The 25,432-nt window shown below is 38.2% G+C and overlaps 2 protein-coding genes across 3 annotated transcripts; one reads left to right on the top strand and one right to left on the bottom strand.

Moving 5' to 3' along the window:
• Positions 1-1,897: 1,897 nt before the first annotated feature.
• Positions 1,898-12,990, top strand: LOC139140267 (putative uncharacterized protein C7orf78). 2 transcript variants are annotated; one of them, XM_070709406.1, is made up of 5 exons: positions 1,898-2,026; positions 3,370-4,085; positions 7,870-7,966; positions 10,358-10,497; positions 10,951-12,990. In XM_070709406.1, exons 2-5 carry the CDS (start codon positions 3,546-3,548, stop codon positions 11,146-11,148), a joined length of 975 nt encoding a protein of 324 aa, XP_070565507.1. In that variant the 5' UTR covers positions 1,898-2,026; positions 3,370-3,545; the 3' UTR covers positions 11,149-12,990. The 2 variants fall into 2 exon arrangements, with proteins under 2 accessions (XP_070565507.1, XP_070565508.1); XM_070709407.1 differs by having other exon boundaries at positions 1,938-2,077.
• Positions 12,991-14,245: 1,255 nt separating this feature from the next.
• LOC139141199 (uncharacterized) lies at positions 14,246-25,430 on the bottom strand. The gene is made up of 9 exons (XM_070710822.1): positions 25,275-25,430; positions 22,714-22,820; positions 22,288-22,433; positions 21,662-21,823; positions 20,165-20,295; positions 19,551-19,657; positions 19,093-19,309; positions 18,249-18,335; positions 14,246-14,443 (listed from the first exon to the last, which is right to left on the bottom strand). Exons 1-9 carry the CDS (start codon positions 25,286-25,288, stop codon positions 14,356-14,358), a joined length of 1,059 nt encoding a protein of 352 aa, XP_070566923.1. The 5' UTR covers positions 25,289-25,430; the 3' UTR covers positions 14,246-14,355.
• Positions 25,431-25,432: the final 2 nt, after the last annotated feature.

Raw genomic sequence — 25,432 nt, 5'->3', positions numbered from 1 at the left:
AGAGTGTATTCTGGTTGATATCCTGAGGTCACGTCCGGCAACACAGCACAAATAGTTCAAAAGCGGACATAGAGCATGCATCAATGCGACCGACAATAGTCATGAAACACCTGTCTGGCAAGGCAAGCCATGAAATGGAAAACAGACGACAACAACACAGCGTTGTGTAATATTAGCTGTCAGTTGTTGTTGGTAACAAATTTCGCTCCACGACGGTATTGTAATCGAGTTACCTAATCCGATTCCCTCAAGGGTTGACGTTAATGAAATTCCTTAAAGGGGTTTTGTATATTATTACAGATTTTGGTGTAAAACTCAATGTAACGAACTCTTGGTTATTCTTTACATGGTGGGTAAATCAATTGAAATTTATACTTATTAACTGGTTTGGTGGAGTGGGCGCGAGTTTATCTAATTTGTTTTGTAAACTGTAGTACACATCAGTTCTGAAACAATTCGTGGCCAAAGTCGTTGCCTTTCAAAGATAGTTTTGTCAATTTTGTAATTCAGAAGTGTTTTTCAGAAGTGTTTTCTTTTCTTGGAAAACATGCTCAAACGCTGGTCGGCAAGTCATAACTGTGACCCTAAAAGAACTGATTAAGGTTTTTTCAACAAATTGCAAAATCGGTGTCTATAGTATAGCAAGCGTTTACTGGCCAGTCATGCAATTGAAAGAAGTGTTATTAACTGTGTTAAGTCTTAGACGCTGCTCCCAGAAACTCTGACCCGAGACTAAAAGCTCAAAACCGCTCTATGTTGATTATTTTTCACACTGAGATCAACTGGACAAAATTTAACCGAAACTAGCCATGGATGGTGTGATGATGGTGGTGGTGGTGGTGGTGGTGGTGGTGATTGTGATGATGATGATGGTGATGGTGATGATGATGAACGAATATTATCCGCGAGATCAAGAATAATTGCGATGGATTACAACTATTTGCTGTAAATCATTGTAAACCCCGGTGTGTCTATATTCTGATGTGGCGTCATTGTTATACATGATACTCCTGATGTAGTCTAAGTTCATAGCATAAGTGGAATCACACTTTGTTGTGACGGTAAGGTCAAAGTTCAATGGGTTAATCCAAATTGATTTGCGCAAGCAATTTGTCACACTCCATAGCCTTATTTTTACAGTATGTTAGTCCACAGTCCCTCTATCCACAGAGGGACTGTGGTTAGTCAAAGTTTCGAAGCAATGACTTCGACTGACATTTTATCAGGTGATCCGAGTCCATCCTTCGATTTGTCTTTCCGATCGAAGTTGAATGGGATGATTTCCAAACCAATAAATTACAACAATTGGGGAACTTCTCGTAAAGAAACTAATTGAAGCAAATTTGTTTGGAGATCGTTAAATGCTTTCACTTTTCACAACAGCGTGACAGAAGCGCGCTGTTTTGTGCTGTTTCCATACACTACACTGTTGATCACCACGGGAATCTGTCACAGGTGATTTCAGACAGACAATTGTGTATGCGTTTTCGTATGTGCTATTGATGTCACGCGTCTCTCTTCCGACAGTTTGAAAATAAAGAAAAGTCGACCGATAAAAGGGAACAAACACGTAAATATTCACCACCTCAACAATGCCCAACAAGCTACACACTCCCATACATTGGTAAACGCCATTGATCGGTATTGGAAACCTCTGTGCGGTCGCTACCATTTGTAAGTAGGGTGTTGTAGAGAAACCTCCACATTTGAAACAGTTGTAATGACGACGTCTGTCCTGTTAAAGACAATTTTTGCAATTTTAGAGAGGAGATCAAGGGTAGGACAGGCACATTCTAGCGAAACAAGGTGTTTTCTACTGTTTAAAGGTGCTAACGGAATAGCGACGCTCGCGAAAGGGGCAGTGGTATTGCCCGTCTCCACAGAAACCGGGACGCCAACAGACCGGTGACTTAAACAATACCTGGCATTTAAGGGGTGCCATTATTAATATATTGCGTAGAGGAGACGTGTAGTGTAATATGGTGTCAGAATAAGCGACCCAGACTTCGACAAGAATGCTATAAAGGTGAGGAAAGCAACCTTTTTCCTGCACGGTTCCACCAAAACGACAGTAGGTGTAAGTGTTTTTTGTCGGACAACACAAGTTTACCGGCAGTATGTCTGAGCGCCAGACTACTGTGTGGAAGTCATTTGCCTTGTCATTTGTCCAGCCTTTCAATAGCTGAACAAAGTCGAAGGTTATTGTGTAGCCACGGAGTGACCGCGGTGTAGCATACAAATGGCGGCGATATTAACCAACCATAGGAGTCCCCTAAACGGACCAAGCGACTTGGCTGCCCGCTTTACTTCGTAGTTTTTACTTCATTTAATATTTGAGTATATTATTTCATTTGAGGTTGACCCAAACGTCAACAAATTCTGGCAGATCCGGGTTCTGGAGGAACGCTATGTTTGTTTACCGATATCAGCGGCTACCTGTATCTTGTTTGGCTGGTTATTTTGATTCAATGTTAAACATAAGGTTGTTTGTTCGGGTACACATGTTATTAGTTCACGTTGCGTTGGAGTTGGGCACCATACCTGAGGCAATGGACGTCTCTGTGGTACCCCAAGCTCAGACTCGAGAAACTGTTGTCTATAGGTCGTCTAATTGTGTTGCTTTTGGTAAGTATAGGGTGAGCAAAGAGCACAGTCGATGCATGGTCCTGTCCTACTCAGTAGGGGCTAGTCTATCTGTCGATAACGGGTTCAAAAAGGTCGGTCTCTTTTATTGGTATATTGCACGACACTCAGCGAGAGACGGTAAACATTGGCGCGGCTATTGTTTGCCCTCCATACGTACTTGGTCATAGCCCTTTACACTTGCTATTCAGGTAAAAGTGTAGAGTAAAGCTGTGTAGAGCGAGGTCCTTCTATTTTAAGTGCCTCTAGTGCAATCACGCACTATGGGCTTTGTGAAGAATCTTACTGTAAAGTTGGCGATTACTAATAGTTTATGAAGTGTTCTTTCACCTGTAAATAAGAGAACAACGACAGTGTAAACGAACAATCGTGAATTCACGTGTATGTTTGTATCATGAAGGTAGCACACGATTGCAGACTACCACCTCCACGGTATGTATGTATGTATGTATGTATGTATGTATGTATGTATGTATGTACGCATACTTACAAACTGTATATCAATAATACCGATGTATATACGTAGATAGTAAACAGACAATTTAGACAAACTGAACAAAGAGACAGACGAGCAACACTACGGCAAACTAAGAGGAATTCTCTTGGGTATATGTATTACTTTATACGTATGAATGAATAACTTCTTTTATCTTTGAAGAAAATGGCATATTTATTAATACCATACAAAACTGCAGCCCATAATTGTTATGGACTTATTTATTGCAGATCATCTTGTATGAAACTGTACAGGTGACAAGACTCAGACCGAGGGAGTTACCCGAGAGAAATTTTGCCAGTGGACACACAATGATAACCTGTTGATTGTATTCTTTGTCAGCCACGAATTGATGTTAGTAGATTTCGCGTGACCAGACAGTCTCGAGCGATCGGCTAGAGGAACAATGGCTGAAGGGGAGACAGAACAGATTAACCGTACATCTGCGGTCGGTTCTCGGCGATCTTCGGCAAGGAGCAGCAGGAGCAACGAATCCCGCCGATCTGGCCAGAGGAGCGGCTACGACTACGCCATTAGACCATTCGGATTCCACAACAAGACGAATTTCATCGCCACGGACAATCTCATCGTTAGACGCAGCGACAGTTACACGCTGCGGAAACCTCCCCCAGACGATGACATATGGAAACGCCCTCCCCCTGACTTTCGCCCTCAGGTGTGGAGGCCCAAACCGCCTAAAAGGAACACACAAGACAGTATGATGCCGTGGAAGTACGGCACTTTTCCCGGGGATTATAAAAATAAATTCGTGAAACCGAAGCCTCAGGTTTTACCGTTTCTACTTCAAGAGCCTAGATCTGCCAGTCCAGAGTTTGCAACCAGGTTTAGAGTGCCGGATCCATACGAAGCCAAACTCATGTTTGTCAAAAGTGGGGTTCATCCAAGGGGCTCCTACGTCATGCCAAAACCACACGATTTCAGAGGGGTGAGTATGCAACCGTCATTGTCAGAAATTAATTACTTGTGAACAACATGACGTTGGATAGTACAACGTTGATCGTACTCTCCATGACAACTGGCACCATGGCAACTGATTACCAGTTGTCAAGTGTATGGTTTCATCAGAAGTCACAATCTCGCTATATCGTGTACACATGGGTAGGAATGCAAATTTATAGAAAATTGTTTGGGATTTTGTACGTATTGAGACAAAGTTGCGTGAATCTATCTCGTGCACCGTTAAAGAATGGTAAATATCTCTCGAACAATCCTACTTTTCAAGTCAGTAATAGATTCAGTTCATACGAAAAAAGAAAGTATAAAGACTACTATTATAGTGTCTCATGATAAACAAATCCATAATACTGACGCATTTTGAATTGATTCAGGTAGTAGTCGCCTCGAAAGAGAAAGACTTAAACATTCGCTTAAACTTTCCTCGAGGACACATTCAACCACTTTCTCTCAAAATCAAGAATAAGACTCGGGGGTCACCGTGCTAAATGTCGATACTAGAGAAACATCACCCAACATTTATCGTCAATTGAAATTTAAAATGGCCGCCATCCCAGTGTTATCTCTATGAGAGAAAATTAAATTTCTGACTTCCACAAGACTAAGCCGGTGAAAATTTTACTTGCTCCAAGAGCTACAACGAGTGGTAGACCAGAAAAGTGTTGGAACAATATCTGTCACCGAGGCGCATTCTTCTCTACTCATTAGATGCATAATTCATTACTGAAACATGCAATAAATACATACTCATTTGATACATAATTCATAACTGAAAAATGAAGTTGCTTTAAATAGATACATAACTCATTAGAACAAATCTACACGTAAACGCATGAACAGTTTTTCAGTAAGCTATGGTTGCACTGGGTCAACTCACCGCCTGGCGAAAGATGTATCTGAAAAAAATGTTGTTTAGAGACAGAGCAAGAAGTGCATTTTAGGTGGAAATGACCATAGTTTTTCTCGAAGGTCTATGAAATGACGAGTAAAATAAAATGACTGAATAAAATGAATTGCCACTTTCCCCTTCGTTGATTTCAAAATTTCAGAAATGCCTCAAAATAAGCCCCAATTTACAATTTTTCGTCGTAATCGTGTCGTTCTGCATGGACTTGATGTTCCATCACGTCGTGCACGCATAGTTTTGAAACATAATTTATGCTTCATTCTATTTTCAACATAGACCAAATCGGTGATTATGTCTTCATTATCACGAGTCATTCGGCAAATTAATTGTTCGAACAAAATTATCGCTTTTGTCTTTTTTTCTCACTTGCCTGAGGGGATTTCCATAGCAACAGCCTTGTTTACACTGTCAGTGGCAGTTTCTCGTATTTCTTTAATTCCTGACCGTGCAATGACGTATATGTCCGCCGTATGAAAACTGTACAGAAGTCATCACAACACAATTGTTTGCAGTCACTTGTAGCTTATCGGCTTCTGATAACGCCAACTTGGCAACGAAAATGACAGTGGTTGTGCTTGCTCTTGAAGTGATAACTTGGTTGGCAACCCTTCACAGAACAGTAGTGAACGCACTGTTAGCTCTTCAAGAGTTTTAAAAGTAATGCACTTGTGGCATGCAACACTCATGACGTCCGTCTTGTAATCCAAAATAGCTGTTTATCTGGAAAGTTATGGTAATTTTAATGCAGAGGCTGCTGAGACATTGCGTTGAAATTGTAAGCCTGCGCAGATAAGCTTGGATTTTGTTCACAGTCACGAAGGGCTTCTTGTTATGATAGGCGAAACGTTCTACTCCCGTCAAACGCTAACTAACCCCACATGATTATTAAGAAGTCTTGCAGTTGTACTCAAGCAATACAGCGCATCTATATTTGCTTGTTCCGAAGTGGTCTAACAGGCCATCGCCGAACACATGGCGTTTACACGAATCACGAAAGATCACGAAAGATCAACGATACAACTCAAGCGACCTCAAGCATCACGCATCGCCGAACGTTGACGTCGACGGCGATGGCTCTATGACGACACGGCAATTCTCGCGAGTGCGCAAACATGTCACGCGCTTACAGTAAAGTACATGCGGCGTGAAGTCATCAAACTCAATTTCCAATGCAAACAATATCGATTTAAACTCACAGACGCCGGTGTAATTTACTTCGCATAGTGATATATATCATACTCCAAATATCAACAGGAGGTAGATTTATTTCTTGGTCTGTTCTAATGTAGCGGCTACCCGTTTGCCATTGCCTCGCGATTGAAGGGGGAGGGGATCTTGCCAGCCACATGAAAATTAACTGATTATAATCAAATCTCTTGTTTTGATTTCAAATTCAATTAGAGGCGGGGTGATGATCAGATTAAGTCCCTGGCGTATTGAGTTACCTGCGAGATTGTTGTGACTGAACGCGTGTTATCCGAGTTGCTATGGAGATATCTCAGGTGTGCAAAAAAGAGCGCGCTGTAATCAACATGTAATTGACACAGGAGACATTGGTTGATTAAGAGAAGCTGTACAGACGTTTACATTCGGTTTCGCCACTTAACGATAAGTGCCTGTGTGTTACTCAACAGAAATTTGCAATTTCCTTCAATTGGATTGAGGGCAAAAAATACCCTTTAATAAACTACAGATGTGACCAGCTGATGTTAATTTATGAAGTGTTTTTTGTCTGGCCATATTTACACATATCTGCGTGGATAGAATTGAAAAAGTTGGCTGCCAAGAAACATAGACAAGGGCATCACGCCCACTGAGAAGAAAAATATGGCTGTCAGAGCCGCACTTGTCCCCCGTTAACCTAATTCCAACCGGAAAGGTCGCGTTCTCCGATCGACGTTTTAAACACTCGAATTTCCCCTTTAGTTAGGTATGACATGACTTTAATAAATATCATGAGTCTGAAGGGTCTCTTGTTTTACTTGGAAGATCCTCCTAAGAACGAAAGCCAAAAAAAAAAAAATTGCTACGATCAATGCCAAGGCAAATAGACCAACGTCAAGTACGTATTTAGAAACTCATCAGACTTCATGCGTTGATCGAGTTGCCTGAACTGTCGAGCAAAATGAAACAACTTTACACAATTAGTCATGTTGCAAGCACGTATAAGGTCTACTTCATTTTTCGTATGTTAATGATATGCAAATACAATAAGACTAGTTGCAGATTGAGATCACTGATCAATGTGCATTCTACATTCTCGCTGACTCAAATGACATCTCTACCAGTGTAAGAATGTTTTATAAACAGAAAACTGCATTGTTGATATTTTCCTAGCTTTGAGACAGTATTAACCTTTGGAATACCTCCTTTGATCTCGGCAAATGGTTTCAAGCGATGATTTACGGCGAATATCACATTGTGTATGCATGCAGCAATCTGTTCTCTGTCTGCTTTAAATGAAATCTAGTTTTGACAAGATCAATATTTTTAACATGGGAACGTTTTTTCTGCCTTACGTTTGCATTTAGCTTGGTTGTTAATATATGTATGCATAAACAGATAGTATGAGCGACACACACACATGTATGTATGTGTATATATATATATATATATATATATATATATATATATATATATATATATATATATATATATATATATATATATATATATATATATATATATATATATATATATATATATATATATACTGCATATAGTTATAAAACTGTAAATTGCTTTGTATTTGCAAATATTACAAACTGTCAACTTCTTGGTTTAAATGAAAATCTTGTCCGTGCAGATATGTACAAAAATGATAACTATGTGACTTTTATCGTTGCAGTATCCACCAATATCATCATTAGGTTTGCCAGATTTCGAAGTGTTCGGAGAACACGATCCTTACAACTTGAAGTTCAAGTCAGAAAACTTGGATATCAGTAAGTATGAACTCCGTGGGCAGGTTGAATGGTCAAAGTCCGGAGACTATGCCACTGTAATTGGCCGCGGTATAACCAAGGTTGACCTTTTGTTGATCTAGCTTTTAGTGCCTTTTATTTCCCTACAAAAAAGTATGTGAAAATTTGTATGTAAGCCCATCCTTTGAAATACAGCTTTAAATTCATAATCCTCACCGATTAGTTTTTGCGTTATTCAGAAAGGCCAAAACAAGCCATTACAGCTCAGACAGATGCTTTCGATTGAAAGTCAAAGGATTATGCCTAACTCCATGTAAGAAACTTTAGAACACGTCCCCATAAGTTTCACTAAAAATTCACCTCCCTGTCAGTTGTGGCTAAGTTCCTCGAGGGGGGGGGGGGGGGGGGGGGGTAGCGTGGGTTGGTTCAAGTTTGAGATCTACTGACCAAGAAGTGGGGTTAAAACTAAGGGATGGAACAGAGTTTAGCTAATTTTGAAAGCTGTTAGAGAAGGAGGCAGTAAATATGTAAATTGTTGGTTCAGACGTTGGCATAATTTCTATCAATCTGATTAAAATCAGATGTAGAGTATGGCGACGTCTTCTTATGCGTACGCTGCATAAGAAGGACGTCGCCGTACTCTACATCTGATTTTAATCAGATTGAATTTCTATGAAAGGGGCGGTACACCCACGAAACTAATACCTGAGTACCGTCCCGGCTAAAACCCGTGTAATCGCTTAAACCGAGAATTCCATGTGTATTGTTGGGAACACAACAGCTTCACGCCACATTAAACGCTGAGCTGTGAAAAATAGCCCTATATCTAACCTTATCACCTTTTACCCTAATATGGGTCATTTGACATAAGAGGTATCACACAGACAAATGGAACTCTCCGGTCTGTTCTTGTTTCAAACGAGCTTATACAGATGCCTGCTATTGTTATAGTAGACTTGCTAGGTGAAAATCCTGAAGTGAACAAAATATCACATTGTCACTGGACAAATCTGTCTATCGACCGGCTTCCAGCTAATTCAAAATGTTCTCTACAGCACAAATTTTCATAGTACATACTATGCACTACTTTAGGGAACGCGTTTTCTATGGAAACCTATTTTTATATCAAATGTAGTACTGTTAGATTCTAGTTTCATTTATAAATAAACGAGAAAAATAAAACAAGCAACGAGACGTTTAAATTTGAATTTACACGTTCTGTAAACACGAATGTTGAAGATTGAGTGTATCTTGTATTTAAGTGTATTTGTAGAAACTAGCGTACCTGAACCTGTTTAATTAACTGGTCACCAGATCGAATTGTTTGGGGAGTTCCACATGTATATTAACATTTGTTAGTTTATTAAGAACAAACGTTTCGTCAACATCCAGATCCATTGAAGACGTAAAGGATGATGTAACATTCGGTACAGCTACACGCATCCTTACTTATAAATACGAGGTAGTTCGGAATGTGATCTATACTACTGTACATATATAAATACCACAATTTTTCTGGAACATCTCTCTCTCTCTCTCTCTCTCTCTCTCTCTCTCTCTCTCTCTCTCTCTCTCACACACACACACACATACATACATACATACAATATCACGAACAGATAACGAATGCGCAATGATGTCACAAAGACTTTTCCACCGCGAATTTAATTCAACCTGTTTACTGACAGTGAACTAAATTCATCCAATTTACCCAGTACAAACGACATTCATAAGAAATTCAATGGTTTAATGGACTTGTCGGTTAGTTGTTATGTAAGATTTCCGTCGTGTTGGCAGGAACACAGTTGGAAGTAAAGTTTCAAAGGAAACCGCTTTCCAATGTAATGAACGGGCCCTTTTTAACCATAGCGTCATCACATGATGCATGCACTTATCCATGGCGGCAGTATATAGATGATATATCCTGCTCGAAATATTGCGCTGAGCGCAGTTGGTTCTCGTCTGCTCCCGCCCGGTATCTTTTGATTAATCGTGTCAATTAGTGCACGGAATGTCAGAAACCCTCTTTCTTCCCACGCTGTTAGAATCATGAGCTTCTTTACTGAGTGTTATTTCATCGGCAGAGGCAAACATCCCTTTATGAATGACATCCTACTTCTGTGTTCATTTCATTTGAACGCATCTAAGAACGAGTTACGAATATATGATATTCATGATGGTGAAAACTGTTATTATCTCAATCAATTATGTGTGTATATACATGGCATTACACACATTTTATATATATATATATATATATATATATATATATATATATATATATATATAATATAATTAATAAAAGATTATAAGAAATCGCAGATTAGCACACGCAAGTGTACTTATTGTATAATGGTTGATGTTTGAACATATAGTTTAATAACATAGCTGTTTTTTCTGTGCTGTGTTCAGTTTATGGCCTGAAACAACCTCCGGATCCCCGATCCATGGGGAAACAGATGGGCGAGCCGCCGTTGAAAGGCAAACCAAGATATGAACCAGACTTGATTATGCCCAGGGATAAATGGCCGACTAAATCAGGAGCATTTACGGTAGGTTAGCGACACATGTCCCCAAGATGTGTGTAAATTAGCAAAGGCTCGAAATTCTCAAGTGTTGAAGTTATTTGTTTTCTAACCAGTTGTATTGACTGGTAGCTCTTCGAAATGTAATCTGGCGTTAGTTTTCACCAATGAATCTCAAAACAGCTGTCATTTCGTTTATTTTCTGACAAAGACTGCAAGGCCTTTTTCACGCCCGTAATCTGTTCTTAGTTTTCGTGGTATTTCTAAATCCATTTAGACAAGCATTCTTCCGATGCCGTTGACCGTATATGCTCCATGGAAAATTTCCTTGAAAAGCTGACTTCTGAATTATTTATTTAGTTGGCACGACACTCGCTAACGGAATGATAAATAAACGTGGCGAATAAAGTACTCCAGCTGTATTTATGAAGAATTTCAATGGCAAGTAGTTAAACTACTTTTATTTCAACATCCTTGCAGAGATATCGAAGAATGCACAGAAGTCCGCACAGCGCCCTCATGGAACATATAGAGGACAGACTTTCGAGGAAGTGGGCCAAGGAAAGAGAGGCGCGGGATAGAATAGAGCGAGAGCTCGAGGAGGAAAGGAAACAACTAAAGGAGCAAGAACTGTTAGCAAAAGAACTGGAAGCGGCAACCTCATCAATGGCAAATTAACGAAATTCAGCGTCATAGCAACCGTCAAAGTCGGATCAATTTCCACCAATAAACTTCTTTCTGGTCTCCACGGTAACGGGCTTGACTAAATCTGTGGTGGCAATTTATCCAAGGAACTACTCAGACCAACTGATACTTAAATGGAAAGGAAGTCATGAATGTTGCAACGAGTTGAAATGCGGCCGAACAGTAAAAATGGCGGCAGGTGCCTTGTGGAATATTTTCGACGACTTCTGATAAACAAAAGGTTTACAAAAATCACCGAAATTATCCATTCACATGGTATATAAATATTTAAGGGTACAATAACTGAAACCTTTGATCACATATCCATTATTTTTCCCCGAGAAAACGGATGTATGCAGGTCCAGTAAAACTGGTACTGCTGACAAATTACTCTGTTCGGATATACAGCTGTTAACAACAAAATTTGAGTCACCTAACGCACACCGGCTGTCACGGTTGACAAAAGTTGAAGACTAGGCATTTTGGAGTGAAAAGGAAGGTGTACTTTAAAACAACAAAAGTACTGGAAAATCGTAAACAGTTACAGATAATTGGGCTTAAATTGATAAAAACGCTGACCCTAACCTTCCACGAGGATCTTTGCCGCGACCCGGGTGACTGCAATGAACTTCCAGTTCACTTGAAATAGATACTTCTTGTACATTGAGTTTGTTGTTTTTGTTTTACTATTCTTTGTGACGGAGTTCTCAAGATCGTGCCAGAATACGTCAGCCATTTTTGATAGAGTACGAACAGTCTGTTGATGCAATACAGTAAAAATGTTGGGCTGTTCTCTCTTCTTCCACTCGATCAAAAGCATTTTACGTATATGAAAAGATGGGCACTCATGAAATTTTAAGTTCATATATGCCAAACCACTGAGTTCCAGGCCCTGGGTTTGAGAAAGGTCACCCCTTCATGTTGGGGAGTGCAGTACAAAGTGCTGCATGGCGAACAATTAGATTTTCGGGATCATAAAATCTTGAAACATCGCACAAATTCGCCGTCATACAAGTAGACTACAATAAAACCAGGATAAACAAAAAGTCTTTATAGGACCACAGGCTAATTAGGCGTCAATAGTCTAAGAATATGATATTAAGTGTCATCATAATTACGAAATATTGATATTACTTGTAAAAGTTTTTTTTTGATATTTCATGAGGTTTGAGCTTCCTTTCTGCTCTACAATACGAGGAATTTCACTCAACGGGTACGGATCATAACTGAAAAAGACGTCTTCTGGGCGTCCAATATAGTACAGGTGTATATATTAAGGGCATCTATACACTATATTGGACTCCAAGAAAACCGCTATGTAGTGTGTGACGGAATCGACAAAATGATTTTTCAAGTATGAGAACCGAAAGGGAGCTCAACGCAGATGAAATTCCCAAAACTAATTTATTAATGATATTCATATTTTATGATTATGATGTTAATATAAGATTTCTCAGACTATTCACGTCTAGTTAGCCTATGATAGGACTTGTTGAACTCAGCAGTGCCGACAGTGTTGGTCTCTTTCTGCAATATTATCAAAAAACCGTCCACGATACATTTTTATCAAACTTATTTTTTACAAATAAAATGTTGTGCTTTTTGTGTGATATTTTTTAACTGACACAAAAATAGAATATGGCTTGATCTAGCTATATACATTCTTTCAGCATTGGCTGGTTATATCAGCTGTATTTAAAACAATTTACACGTACTGGAGTGTGGATACCTGTGACTGTGTTAATTCAAATTAATTGGCCAATCGGACATTTATGCATTTTAGTTGATTTATGGATCAATAAATGAAATAACAGAATAAAGTTGTGTTTGACTAAGCTCCTTGTATTCGAATTATTGACATGATTTCTATAGATTTCTCGGTATAGAACCCAACACTGAATAATTCATTCAACTCTGATGGAAATAATGGGAAATGCATTCACAATGTACACAAACTCATTCCTAATTGACCCCAAGGGGGCGCCATATAATATCCACGAATGGATTTGTGTTCAAATTGAACGATTTATAGACATTTCTCGGTATGGAAATAGGCACTCTAATTAAACTACAACTGAGGTGGAAATTCTTTCGCCAGTATGAAATGCATTCACAATGTACAAAAACTCACTCTTAATTGCCCTCAGGGGGCGCCATAACATCGATGGACGGGAATCTACAAATTTTCGTGATGTGGATGTAACTCCAGTAACGGAAAGGGAGTGAATAAATTAGATGTTTTTTTCTCTATCTATTGGTAACTGTGATAAGATGCAAATAAATAATATTCGGATTTTCGAGGAAGTGGAAGGAAAATGTATGTTTGGTGTGTGCTCTCGGACTTGCTTTCAAATTTTAGTGAAATATTCTGTACAAAATAACTATCCAAGAATCAATGTTATTGTACTCAGAATACTCAGAAAGTGCAGAATCTTGTCATCAGTCCCTTTTCAGAAAAAGAATTTCAAATTTTGCCAAACCATAGTGTCATCAGTGGGTTTCTTATTAGAATCAGTTCACAACTATTATTACACAGAAATGGGGAGGTTTCAGTGAATCAAGATCTTCTAGTTTCAAAAACATAATACTGTAAATGTTTTAAACTTGCTTCAATTTTGCTATCCCAACTTCTCTGTGACAATACAGCATGTTCGAAATGTGAAAATGCAATAAGTCATCATAATGCATGGGGAGTATTGGTTTTTAATTCAGCCATCTTTTCCTATACAATATGTAACCTCTGGGGGCAGTATTTTCACATTAAAACTTTTCAATACATTTCTGATCTACTTTATGTATTAACTCCATTTGAAATGTCTGGAGTCAACGAAGTTGTGTTTATTTCGCGAAAATAGCAAATTGAAATTTCTAAGAAAGGGGGGGGGGGGGCTAGAGTTAAAACAGGGTGGCAGCCATTTGAATTTCAAAGATCAGTAAATATTTGATGAGATGATTCTCTCATCGTACATTTGGCTCAGTGGCCCCGGTTTATACTTTGATTGTGACAGGAAATAGTTTATTTAAACATTAAATATAAAGCATCAGAATGCTAATAGCGACATGAAACATCAAACAATCATTTATCAATGTATCATTTCAATAAATCACATTTATTGACGAATTCATTACAAAATAGAACATTTGCACTTGGAATTTTAGCTGTAATCGATTTCGTATGTTGATAGAGGGCGCTTTTTTCCATCATTGACTCTCCAACTTCTTCAATTTTTTCCAGTAATCGGCGACTTCAATTCCTTCCCATGTCTTGTTTTTGAGTGGTTTGAAGAACCTGGCAAAATAAATAATGTTTTACATGCGAAACTGTTCAACATGGGGCCTGGGGGCACCGACGTCCTTTGTACCTCCTTACTGTTTATTAATTGCCATAAATGTGAAATTTGGCAAAAAGTCAAATTGTTTTGACATAAATGAAAGTTATTTGAACTGGTTGGTTACCGCTCCAGCATAAGTTCAAGTGTGGATTATAAGTATCAACAACCTTGATATGAACCATTGACTAAAAAACATTTGCTTGTTACACTCACCACACTTGTGCTTAGTATTTGGAGTGTACACCTATCTACAATACAATGATAAAAAGTTTGGACTCTGTAGGTCAACAGTGCATCTTTAATGTATGAGACTAAATAAGTTACCCCTCAAGTATGTATAGGCCAAAAACAATATTTAATTTTGAATTATGTAGTGCAGGGAAGGACATACAATATGGTGAAAAGCAAACTAAATATAAAAACTGAATATACAATTATATGGAAATGTTGTTTTACAGTCATGAGTATCTGGTGTGTGCCGAGAGACAAATATTAAAATTGGACAGTATCATCCTGACCACAGTTTGTCTGACTGGTTGTTTCCTTCTGATTTTCTGACACGGTGATAGGTACAAAATATTATGCTATTCACGATAGTTATACAACATAGCTTGCATTTTGTTCACAGTAGAACTGAGTTTTACATGTAAGATAACTTTCTCGTAAACTGTAAATTCTGGCTTCTGGCAGCTCAAACGTCGCAATACTACATTTTTTGATATGATATGGAGTGATTTGCACACATGCAGTGACAGTCGATATATTCATAGTATGAGAGTCTACTGTACATTAAAGCATAGTGATGTTGACAACTACATGCATGCCAGTGCACGATTTCAAAGTAGCCAGGAGGAAATTCTAATGGTCTTTTAGTGGAAATATACTAGGTATTAAACGACAGTGAAACAAACAACATTAGTTATCGTGACCTTGCTAAACTGCAATCTCGGATCATGTATGATCTGATGATCATGCCAAATTACCATGTCGGATTTAGCCCTGCGTACGATGCTGTGTGTTCCGCTACAGCTATTCGCCCCGCTCACCACAGCCCTGCAAAGACCCGTACGTAGGGTCGGTGACTTCAAATCCATTTTGGGACTTGACGTAAAAAGCCAAATTACTGCCGAAATTCAGCGTTCTTGGGCCCAAGTCGTATCCCTGCCCCCTCAGCTACTCGATCGCTTCCAAAAATGCCAGTCTTTTATTCACTTTTCGTAAATAACCGTCGATGTCGGCAACTCTCTCGCTAGCCCTGCGTACGTACGCAGTGCATTCCCTGTGTGCGTTCCTAACACACAGCATCGTACGCAGGGCTAGCGAGAGAGCTGCCGACATCGACGGCTATTAAGTAAAAGATGATGTCAAAATCAATGCACAACTGTCGAAATTACCCAAAATAAGCAACAGAAAACTAAAAGTTATCGCTGTGTCGAAAGGACAGTATATCAACATAAAAAGACGCTAGTTTGTTATGACATGGAGGCCGGAGGTAGAAGGACAGAGCATTCCCTCGCTCTCACCCAGCTATTAGTACGGGCCGCCGGTGGGATTGCCTCGCTATTAAAAGCAATGGATTCGCCGGTACTGGGGAGTACGGAGGCCATCATTCTTCAGTCTATCGAAGGAGCGGTTCGTGCCAAAAAATACATGACAGCAATCAATATACGCTAAAACCAACCTAAAACGTCAAAATTTCGCAACTGACCGAGAAACATAACTTGTTATGTGCGCATGCGCATATTAAGGGAGACCCATTTGATTTCGGGGGGGGGGGGTATGCAGGAAGTGGGTATGGGAACTTTTTTTGTTAGAGAGACAGCATTTTTTTATTTCTACAGTCAGACCTGCATCAATTTTTTTTTCAAATGGAGTAGCAGTGCAATTTTCAAATTTAAGCCAGTGTTTCACATATCACAGGATGTTTTTATTTATTCATTTTACATTCCAACAAATGACAAACAAAATGGAAAGTCTATTATATATATAACTTTAAATTTTAGAACACTTTTTTGGCAAATCAACTGTGATCAGTACTATACCTGCTTTTCTTTAAAACAGTCAATTCCTTTTAAGTTCTCAGGGGAGATGTTATCTTTTGTGGTCAGAGAAACAAGGCTCACACATTGTATTCAATTATATTTGTTGTTCCTCAATTTTCATTGTCAACTTGTAATCTTTCTAACATATTTATATTGAGAGAATAATGTATTGGTTTTAACACTAGTTTATTGACTCCTATCTTGTGTTTTAAATTTTCACGATTTAGAGAAGTCAAATAGTCCCATCTAGATATTGCCTATACCATTGAGATATTGCAACAGAAATCCTGAAACAGATTTCTTGGGTCAGAAAAGGGAAGGAAAACATCAAGTGCACCGAGGTGTACAGTAGTGAATGCTTATATCATAAGTGCTGGAAAAAAAACACATAAGAATTACTTGTGGTAAAAAGATTTGCGTGCCTTTGGCAGCATGCCAGCAAAGAATACATGAGAATGAAGTTTCCCAAATTTTGCTCATTTCAACAGCATTGTGACAATTCCTTTTTATTTCTGTCTGTTATGAGAATATTTTTCCTTAAGCCATTACAGGCTTAATTTTTGTCTTTTATTTTACCTGGTGACAATTTTTTTTCCTCGAAATCCTCCATACCCCCCCCCAGAAATCAAGTGGTTTTCTCCCTAAGTGAGCCCCTGACCTATACGGGCCAGTGGATTACTTCCTCAGTAGAACTGATATGCCTGCCAGTACCGGTGTTTATCGCCTACGGAGGCCATCATTCTTCAGTCGATCAAAGGCGCCTTTCGTACCAAAAAATACACGACAGCTGCAAAAGTGCATCACTGTCAACTTCATAACTATAGAACAAAGTAAAAAATGTGTCCATACCGAGAAACAAGATGGCGTCCGTTTCGATTTTTCAACTCAGATTTTGTCCTACAGTTGTGCGCATGCGCAGACGGTAGCTTTAGCGAAAGTGAGGCAAAATCAAGTAAATATAAAATAAAATGGATAAAAATATTGTTTAAAAATAATGTAAGGCATGTATCACCAAATTTTGAACATTTCTGACGGTATTTCAACTATACGAACACCCATGCCAAACATCACAATAATCAAATCAGTGGTTTTGAGGAAAAAGTGAAAATAGTGGTTTTCAGAAAAAAGCTAAAAAAGTGACTTTAAAATGATTCAATCAAAAAAAGAAAAAAGACCGTTTGAGATACATGCCCAAGTGACCACCAGACCAAATTTCAGAAAAAGTTACTGAAGCGTTTCTGAGATACCTGCGTCCACAGCATACGGCCCACTATGTTGGCCGTATTGGGCCGCGCCATCACATTAGTACCTTGTGCCCACAGGGCACAAAGTACTAATAAATTGACTGTCAACTTAAAAAACCAAGTTTCTATCCAGGAAAGGGGTGATTCATGTTATTGAACGTATAAAAATATTGTTTTAAGCCATTTACTTTTATTGCATGCTTTTGTCATGTTTGATTCATTTCTGGCAATTCATTGAAACCTCTATAAGTCTATTGTTCATGCACTGAATGTAAAAAGAACTTTGAAACTCTTTGTGTTTTGACAAATTAAATCACAATTTCAACCTTCTGGGGGGGGGAGGAAGAGGAATATGAGAGTGTTTGCCACTAAATTTAACATTTGCTTAACTTTAAGCAAACTAAGCATTATGTAGACTTTCATTAAAAAAATTTCCAAAAAACCTAAACTGCATGTCAGGAACACTGTTGACTTACTTTTCCATGATATCAGACAAGGTATCTTTCTCCACAGTTGATAATGTTCTATTTACGCTGTCTAGATTGGTTTGAAGATTGACCATCCTTTACATGCAAAAAAGCATATATAATCCCATTTTGATTTTTCTTTCAAATGATCATTATCTTCATTTGGAAGCAGTGATATGTCTCTATCTGATGAGGGTATCTCCTTTGATGGGTTCGTTAAACATACACAATTTTGTGAAACATTTTAATAAAAAAAACAAAAAATTATTCTACTGATTTTCTGAAAAGATTAATTTTTCCCAACCATAAATTAAAATAGAATTTGTAAATTGGTATAAAAAGTCACATGACAAGGATATAACCAGAAAATTCATATTTTTCTTTGTCATCGGTAAAGCAACTTTCATCAATAAAGCATCTGTTAGCCATATGATATGTTAAGCTTTCTGCTGATATGGAAGCTGTATGACATACATTCAAAGAACAAAACTGCTAGCAAAACTGCTAGAAGAGTTTGCTTTTCTTGCTAAAGACTACTTTCAGAGTGGTTTTCATTTTTATCAGTTGTCTGAAATTACATGGAGATTTTGCGACATTTTCAAAAACTTTTGGCAATTTCTGGTAATATATGTACCGGTATAGTCTTTGCTGTTTTGAGTTAGCTTATTTCTCAGGATTGCACTGCATGCTTTAGTCCACTTTGACAACTTTAAAGCTGCTCAGCTTACCAGTCACACAAAATTTATAAATTCATCGGTCCACAACACTGTCAGGGCTGTTTGATTTGGTAGTCTAGTCATAGACCCTCTATGGTCTGGTGGCTGATTATGGAACAGCCATGTGACAAACTCACCTTGCAGTGCTTACAAGAGTTGTTGGCACTCCCTCCTGGTTGAGAGTGAAGTGCATAGCCAGTTTGGATATGTCCACATCTTTACTTTGACAATATTCAGCAGCCTCTTTGCAGGCTGTTCTGATCTCAGCGGTAGCTGGGTGCCAAGATGGCGGACCTCTGTGTGTCAACAAACCCATGGAGATCGGAGAAGCATTGACAACCCTATGCCCTTTTCCTGAATAAGAAATACAGGCAGAATTATTCAATTTTCAGAACCAAGCATCCAGTAACAAGAGAAATAAAATGTCACTCACACTACAGTATGAAGAAGCTACATCTTTCATATTGTTTTATAACCTTCTAAATTTGTGTTTGTATATTGCTAGTTGTAATAACTCATGCCAGCAGATTGTCTATCATTACTGTCTAAGCAAACTTTGAATAAGTATTTCAACTTTGCCCTCTGACCCGCTGACCTACCTTGAAGTATGGCAGATGATCCATCAATGAGGAGTCGTTCATTGAGCAATGGCAGTAGGTCAGTATAGTGTCTATTTTCACTGTACTTTTTTCAATCACATTCCTGGAGGGCAGGTAAAAGAAAACACAAAACATGTTGAAATGTTCTGTCTATTTTTAAAATTAAAGTTTAATGCAGGTCTATATATTTTATAAACATACACAGAAGTTATTTGATAGAAAAGTCTTCACAGAGTGAAGTGCATGTGAAGAGTTTGACATTTCATGATAAGGCCAATTAAAGAAAATTCATTGTTTGCTGTCCTTGGATTTTTGAAAAACCTACCAGCCAGTCAGGCGAAAAAACAAACAGAGAAAAAAAACACAAGTGTATTAACATAAGCTAAATTTTCATCTGGTTTCCTTTGGAAAAATAATGTTTTTATTTGTAATAGTGTTAATATTGAGTTTGTTTTCTTAATTTTCTTTGAAAATCTACCAGCACGCGGACGGCAAACAATGAATCCCATTTAAAGTGCCTAATGAAGTACTGCAAAACTTGACCACGAGTGCCAAAGAGGTGAAAAATTATCTAAAGGGTAGAAAATAGCATTCATGAGCATGTTCACACCTGAAATTTTCCATTGGATACCCTGTTATTCCAATAAATCTGGCCTTTCCGGCTTCTTTCACTTTCTGCAAGGCCGGAAGAGTTTCGTTCACTATGGTATCAAGGCTTGGAGCAAATTCCATGTCATGAACCTACCAGCAAAGAATGTGAAAGAAATAATGCATGAAATCATGATATCACTGAAGGGTATTAGGATGTTGTTGTTCACTGTGTTGTTATTAATCTAATTTGTAACAAAGGCTATCCATTCAACATGTGATTTATTTGCAGTTAAAAACTATCTACTGTTGATTGACCAATCAGAGTGCTCAATTCAGGGTGTTTTATTTACTCATAAAGCCTTGTCACCAAATTCCAAAAACGAATGACAGCGCTGTAGTAAAGTACTGTCCAATCACAAGTGAACATGTCATATTCTGTAGACATCTGGTACATTTTAATATTCAAATTTTGTAACACAGCGGAAACCAGCTGAAAAACAAAATCTGCTGTGCCCTAGGGCATTTATATAATGTGCACTAGGGCATTTATAGAATGTTTCATTACATTGGAAGGCTATTTCACAAATAAAAGTTTTAATTCATATCCTAAACATGTTACATTGACAAAGGGGACGGTTGACGTAAACACTTTGAAAACGAAAATATATCAGTTAGGGGCGATAGTTTTTAAAGTCGGATAAAACCCTCGTACTCAGGCTCTTCTGGTATATAAAGTCCAACCCTACGATAAAATGTCTCGGCCTGCGGCCTCGACATTTTATCGTTGGGTTGGACTTTATATACCAGAAGAGCCCTCGTACTCAGGCTTTATCCTATACATATATAGGTTGAGGGCGCTCTCCATTATCCATTCCCTCATATACGAGACCTTCAATGACTGACTAAATCATGGCTAGTATCATGAGTCTGAGTGACAAATCTTTCAGTCTGGTAATTACCATAATTACCCTCTTAATAAATTCTATGTAAGAACATTATATATATATATATATATATATATATATATATATATATATATATATATATATATATATATATATATATATATATATATATATATATATATATTATATATAATATATATATAATATGTTGATGACATCAACAATTTTGTGATGAACAAACTGTCAGTCCTGACAAGAGGACAGTCTTTCAGTAAAAGTTTTAAATCAAGTCTTGTTAAAAGTCATTAGTCAAGTTTCAGTGCATTTGAAAATATCAATGGCTATTAGACTGTTTATAAGCTCTGATAATTACCTTTTATAGTCTTTGTATTAACGGGTAAAAATGTTTCGTTGCTTTTAAATATACTCAAGTCCGCAAAATTAAGCATATTTTGCATCTGCCCACATTTGTGAAGAAGTTTTGAATTCTCAAAGTTTATTGGTCTCTCTCTCTCTCTCTCTCTCTCTCTCTCTCATTGTTCAGATTACAAGTCATCATTAACTAGTACACTGTATGTCTCTGTATGTTTGAATTTTGGATAATTTCTAACCTGGATTATATCAACATAGTCCAGTCCCAGCCTTTGCAGACTCTCATCCACGCTCTGTATCGTCCTTTCAGCGGAGAAGTCAAACATCTCTTCAGGATTGGCTTTGTAGCGACACACTTTAGTTGCAATGTAATATGACTGCCTTGGTATGCCGGCAAGTGCCTACAAGATGCATGTACAGTATCAATAGTTAAAGGAAGCACGACAAGTATGCAGACGTTTATTGTGATTTCAAAAACTATGTCTTGGTGTCCAAAATGTTCATTTTCTATACTGAAACCATCCTCTGAAAATACACTTGACAGTTTCTCTGAGCCTTTTATCATAAATTTGTAAAATCTCTTTCCAAAGTGGTAAAAGTTGCAACTGCCAATTCAAATCTAGTTGGAAAGTCCCTGACTACTACCCGGTAGATTTGGGCTGAGTGTTGAAATTATCACCTGTCAGTTATGTCGGATTTGATGTGACATCTGAATTCTGAATATTTTTGAAAATAACAAAACTATACCTGAACTTGAATTTGTAATAGTTGTAAAGACATCTTGGGCTAAAAACAGACATGTCACAAAATTCAAGTGGTTTAAGCTGGAGCTTTTACAAACACTGGGTTTATATAAAAGGTTTACCTTGCCAAGAACTGTCTCTGATTTGCCATGGCCGTACCAGGGTGCAGTGTCTATGTAATTGATACCACTCTTGACAGCATGGTGGACAACCTGTATAGACTCAGTGTCATCCGTGTCGTGGAATACACTGCCTAGGGATGAAGCTCCTAGAAAATGAAAAATTAAATATACAGCAAATTTTATTCTTTGTTAATTCCTGATCATTTTAAGGGATGTAGTCATCAAGTCTAAATGTGAGACACTAAACATCGCATTTCTTTTTTTTTGAGAAAGGTATGACAAACTTTTGTACATTTTGACTTTCATATTTTACTGTAATGCCTGGTTTCAATCATTGCGGTCAATGATGAATGCCCAAAAAATTAAAATAAGCTAATAAAATTAAATGTCTAATTCATGATAATACACACTGAACTAATGACAAACCAAAACTAAGAACCGAGACTTTCAAGCCAGTCTCTCCAAGAGGCTTGTAAATCATCCTCTTCACTGCTTCATTGTCATGGAAACCATCCACGTGTGTGGCCGGAAAACTGAAAATGAAATTGAACATTCTTAGTGTATGGCTCCACAGTGCGAATCGTGTCTTTTGCTTCAGTCAAAAAGTACACTAAACCACAACAAACACTTTATTGATGCATGGTATGTTTTGCTTCCATTCTACATTAACTTTTGACGAAATTAAATTACTAGGCTTATCTGCAGTTTCAAGACTTACAAGTAAATTTATACTGAATGGACTGCTAATCTGCTGGTTGGATCACATTATCATTTAACAGGATCACAGATATTTATCAATTCCTGTAGAGATGATTGAAAGGGGCATGTAATGATGTGATAGAAGCATCCTTCTACCTGGAGCCATGATATTTTTTGACAAATTTGTCCATAAGTATTGAGAAGCCATTATTAAACAGTTCCTTTACAACCTCAATTTGTGATACCTATCCCTTGATTAATTATTTTCTTTTCATAGTTTTGATGATATCTTTTGACTTTTTGAAGTATAAGTGTCAAGGTATCTTTTGTTTTATGGTCAATGAATTTTCTGTAGCATATCATCGTAATTTTAAATTCTCAGCCTTGAGTGTACTGTTTGTTCACAATATACTGCTGAAATCACTAATGTGTTCAAAACGTAAAAACAAAGACACTGCCGCCAGCACGTCTGACCGCAACTTTTTCCGGCTGTCAGAAAGACATGTCAACCGAAAACATGAACCCGCCACATTCAAAACATCGACGCGCGAAACAGAAAAGTTTGACTGCCCAGACCAAAAACATAAAACCACGCCCACCTTCCAAACGCCGACCACCGCACACTTACGCTGTGTTTGAAGCGTGTTTGTGCACAGCTTTTCTCTTGATTTGCTTACTGGTTTACTAGACTTGGTTCAAGTTCATGATTTGTAATCGTGTGAGTTGGGTGATCGCTTGGAATGCAATGATTTGTGTTCTGTTTTCAACTGAAACGTGTGAGTAGGATATGATTATGAACGCATTGAGTGGGGTGAACGCGATACAGGGAAGTTTCACCCGGCACTCACTGTAGCTGCACAGACTAAATAAAAACGCGTTTGATCGCTACGTAAACCTGACCTGGGCTGCCAAATTTACACGATGAACTTTTACAGATCATTTTATTTTTCGAAAATTCACCGACTTGAACCAATTCTCTGCTGGTTAATTTACCTTCGTCCTATGATACCCTAATGGCTCAAACGGAGATATAGGAGTGGAAAGGCAATCTTGCCCAAGTTGCAGGATTGTAATGGAAATCTTACTGCGTGGTGGGGATAAAGTACTGGCGATTTTCTCGTCATGCAGAGAGGTGGCGAAAAGTTCCGTTTCAGCGATCGTGGGTTACGAAATTAATGGCAACGCTTTGTATCGTGTCAAGTGTTAGATATCTCTCAAAGAAAAACAAAGCAAAAGAAAATGACGAATATGGCAATAGTGCAGACGATGTCTCAACCAGTGCCGTCGCACGATGTGTGAGAAGCCAATGATCAGTTTGGGAATGGACTTTTAAAAAACTGACGCCTGCAGTAGCCTATGAGAAATTCACCGATGAGAATATTGCTAACTGTGATGAATATGTGAATTCTTTTCTGAACAACACTCAAACAAAATCCAGTTCTTTGATTTCCAGTTCTTGCATATTTCACAAAGTCCTATAGTCCATGATTACGAGCCATGCTTCCAGTTGTTTCTCCCGCGGCGTGTCGATGTTCTGTTCGGGTAAATCCTGTTCATCATCTCACAATTTTTTTCAATTTTCCAAAGATGAACGACAGAATGTCTGCCGGCCGCGCCAGTCGACAGGACCACGATGTCTGAACAACGTCTGAGAAAGTTGTTGATCGTGAAATTTGAGGTCAAAATTGGAGGCGTGGTTTAACAGATTTGCTCTGGCGGGTAGAACTTTTCTATTTCGCGCCACGATCTTTTGAGTTTGGCGGGTCGATGTTTTCACTTGACAAGTTGAGTGACAGCTGGGAATATCTTGCGGTAAGACGCGCTGGCGGCTGGGCCTTTGTTTTGACGTTTTGAACACATCAGTGATTTCAGCAGTATGGATGTCTCAAAAATTGTGTTTATTTTGTAGGGGCCTGTTTTATATCGTACTGTCTCATCGGTCAAACAACAACAAGCAAACAAACGAATACATTAAAATGAATGAATTGAATGAATGGATCATAGCTATATACAAACAAAAAAACAAACAAACAAACAAATAATAAAACAAACAAATAATAAATAAATAAATAAATAAATAAGCAAGCATCACTGGCAACTCAGAGTCCCGTATTAAGTCAGACAGCTCTGAAATCTTGAATGTCGGTCTTGACTGACTTCCATACGCCTATCACCTGTGGCGAACGTAAGACATTGCCATTGTTGATTGTGGGATCTGGGTGGTGCCCGGATTTTGCTGAGTTTTCATGACTTTCTTTCCCTCGATAAATGAGCTCTGCCTACTGTACCTGTCTTCCGCCATACTTGTCCCTGTGATAAACGTCACAAAACCCAAGATTCAGTCGTGTCTTCAAACTTCCCGCAATGCTAACTGTATAAATGTTGACAACGAGAATACATACGAGAATGCATGACTCGCTTGATTTAGGTCACTTGTTCAGGGTTC

The sequence above is a fragment of the Ptychodera flava genome, chromosome 9 (genome assembly GCF_041260155.1).
Source record: "Ptychodera flava strain L36383 chromosome 9, AS_Pfla_20210202, whole genome shotgun sequence".
Lineage (NCBI taxonomy): Eukaryota > Metazoa > Hemichordata > Enteropneusta > Ptychoderidae > Ptychodera > Ptychodera flava.
Note: the sequence above shows the minus strand (reverse complement) of the source record. Positions and strands in the feature narration are given on the sequence as shown.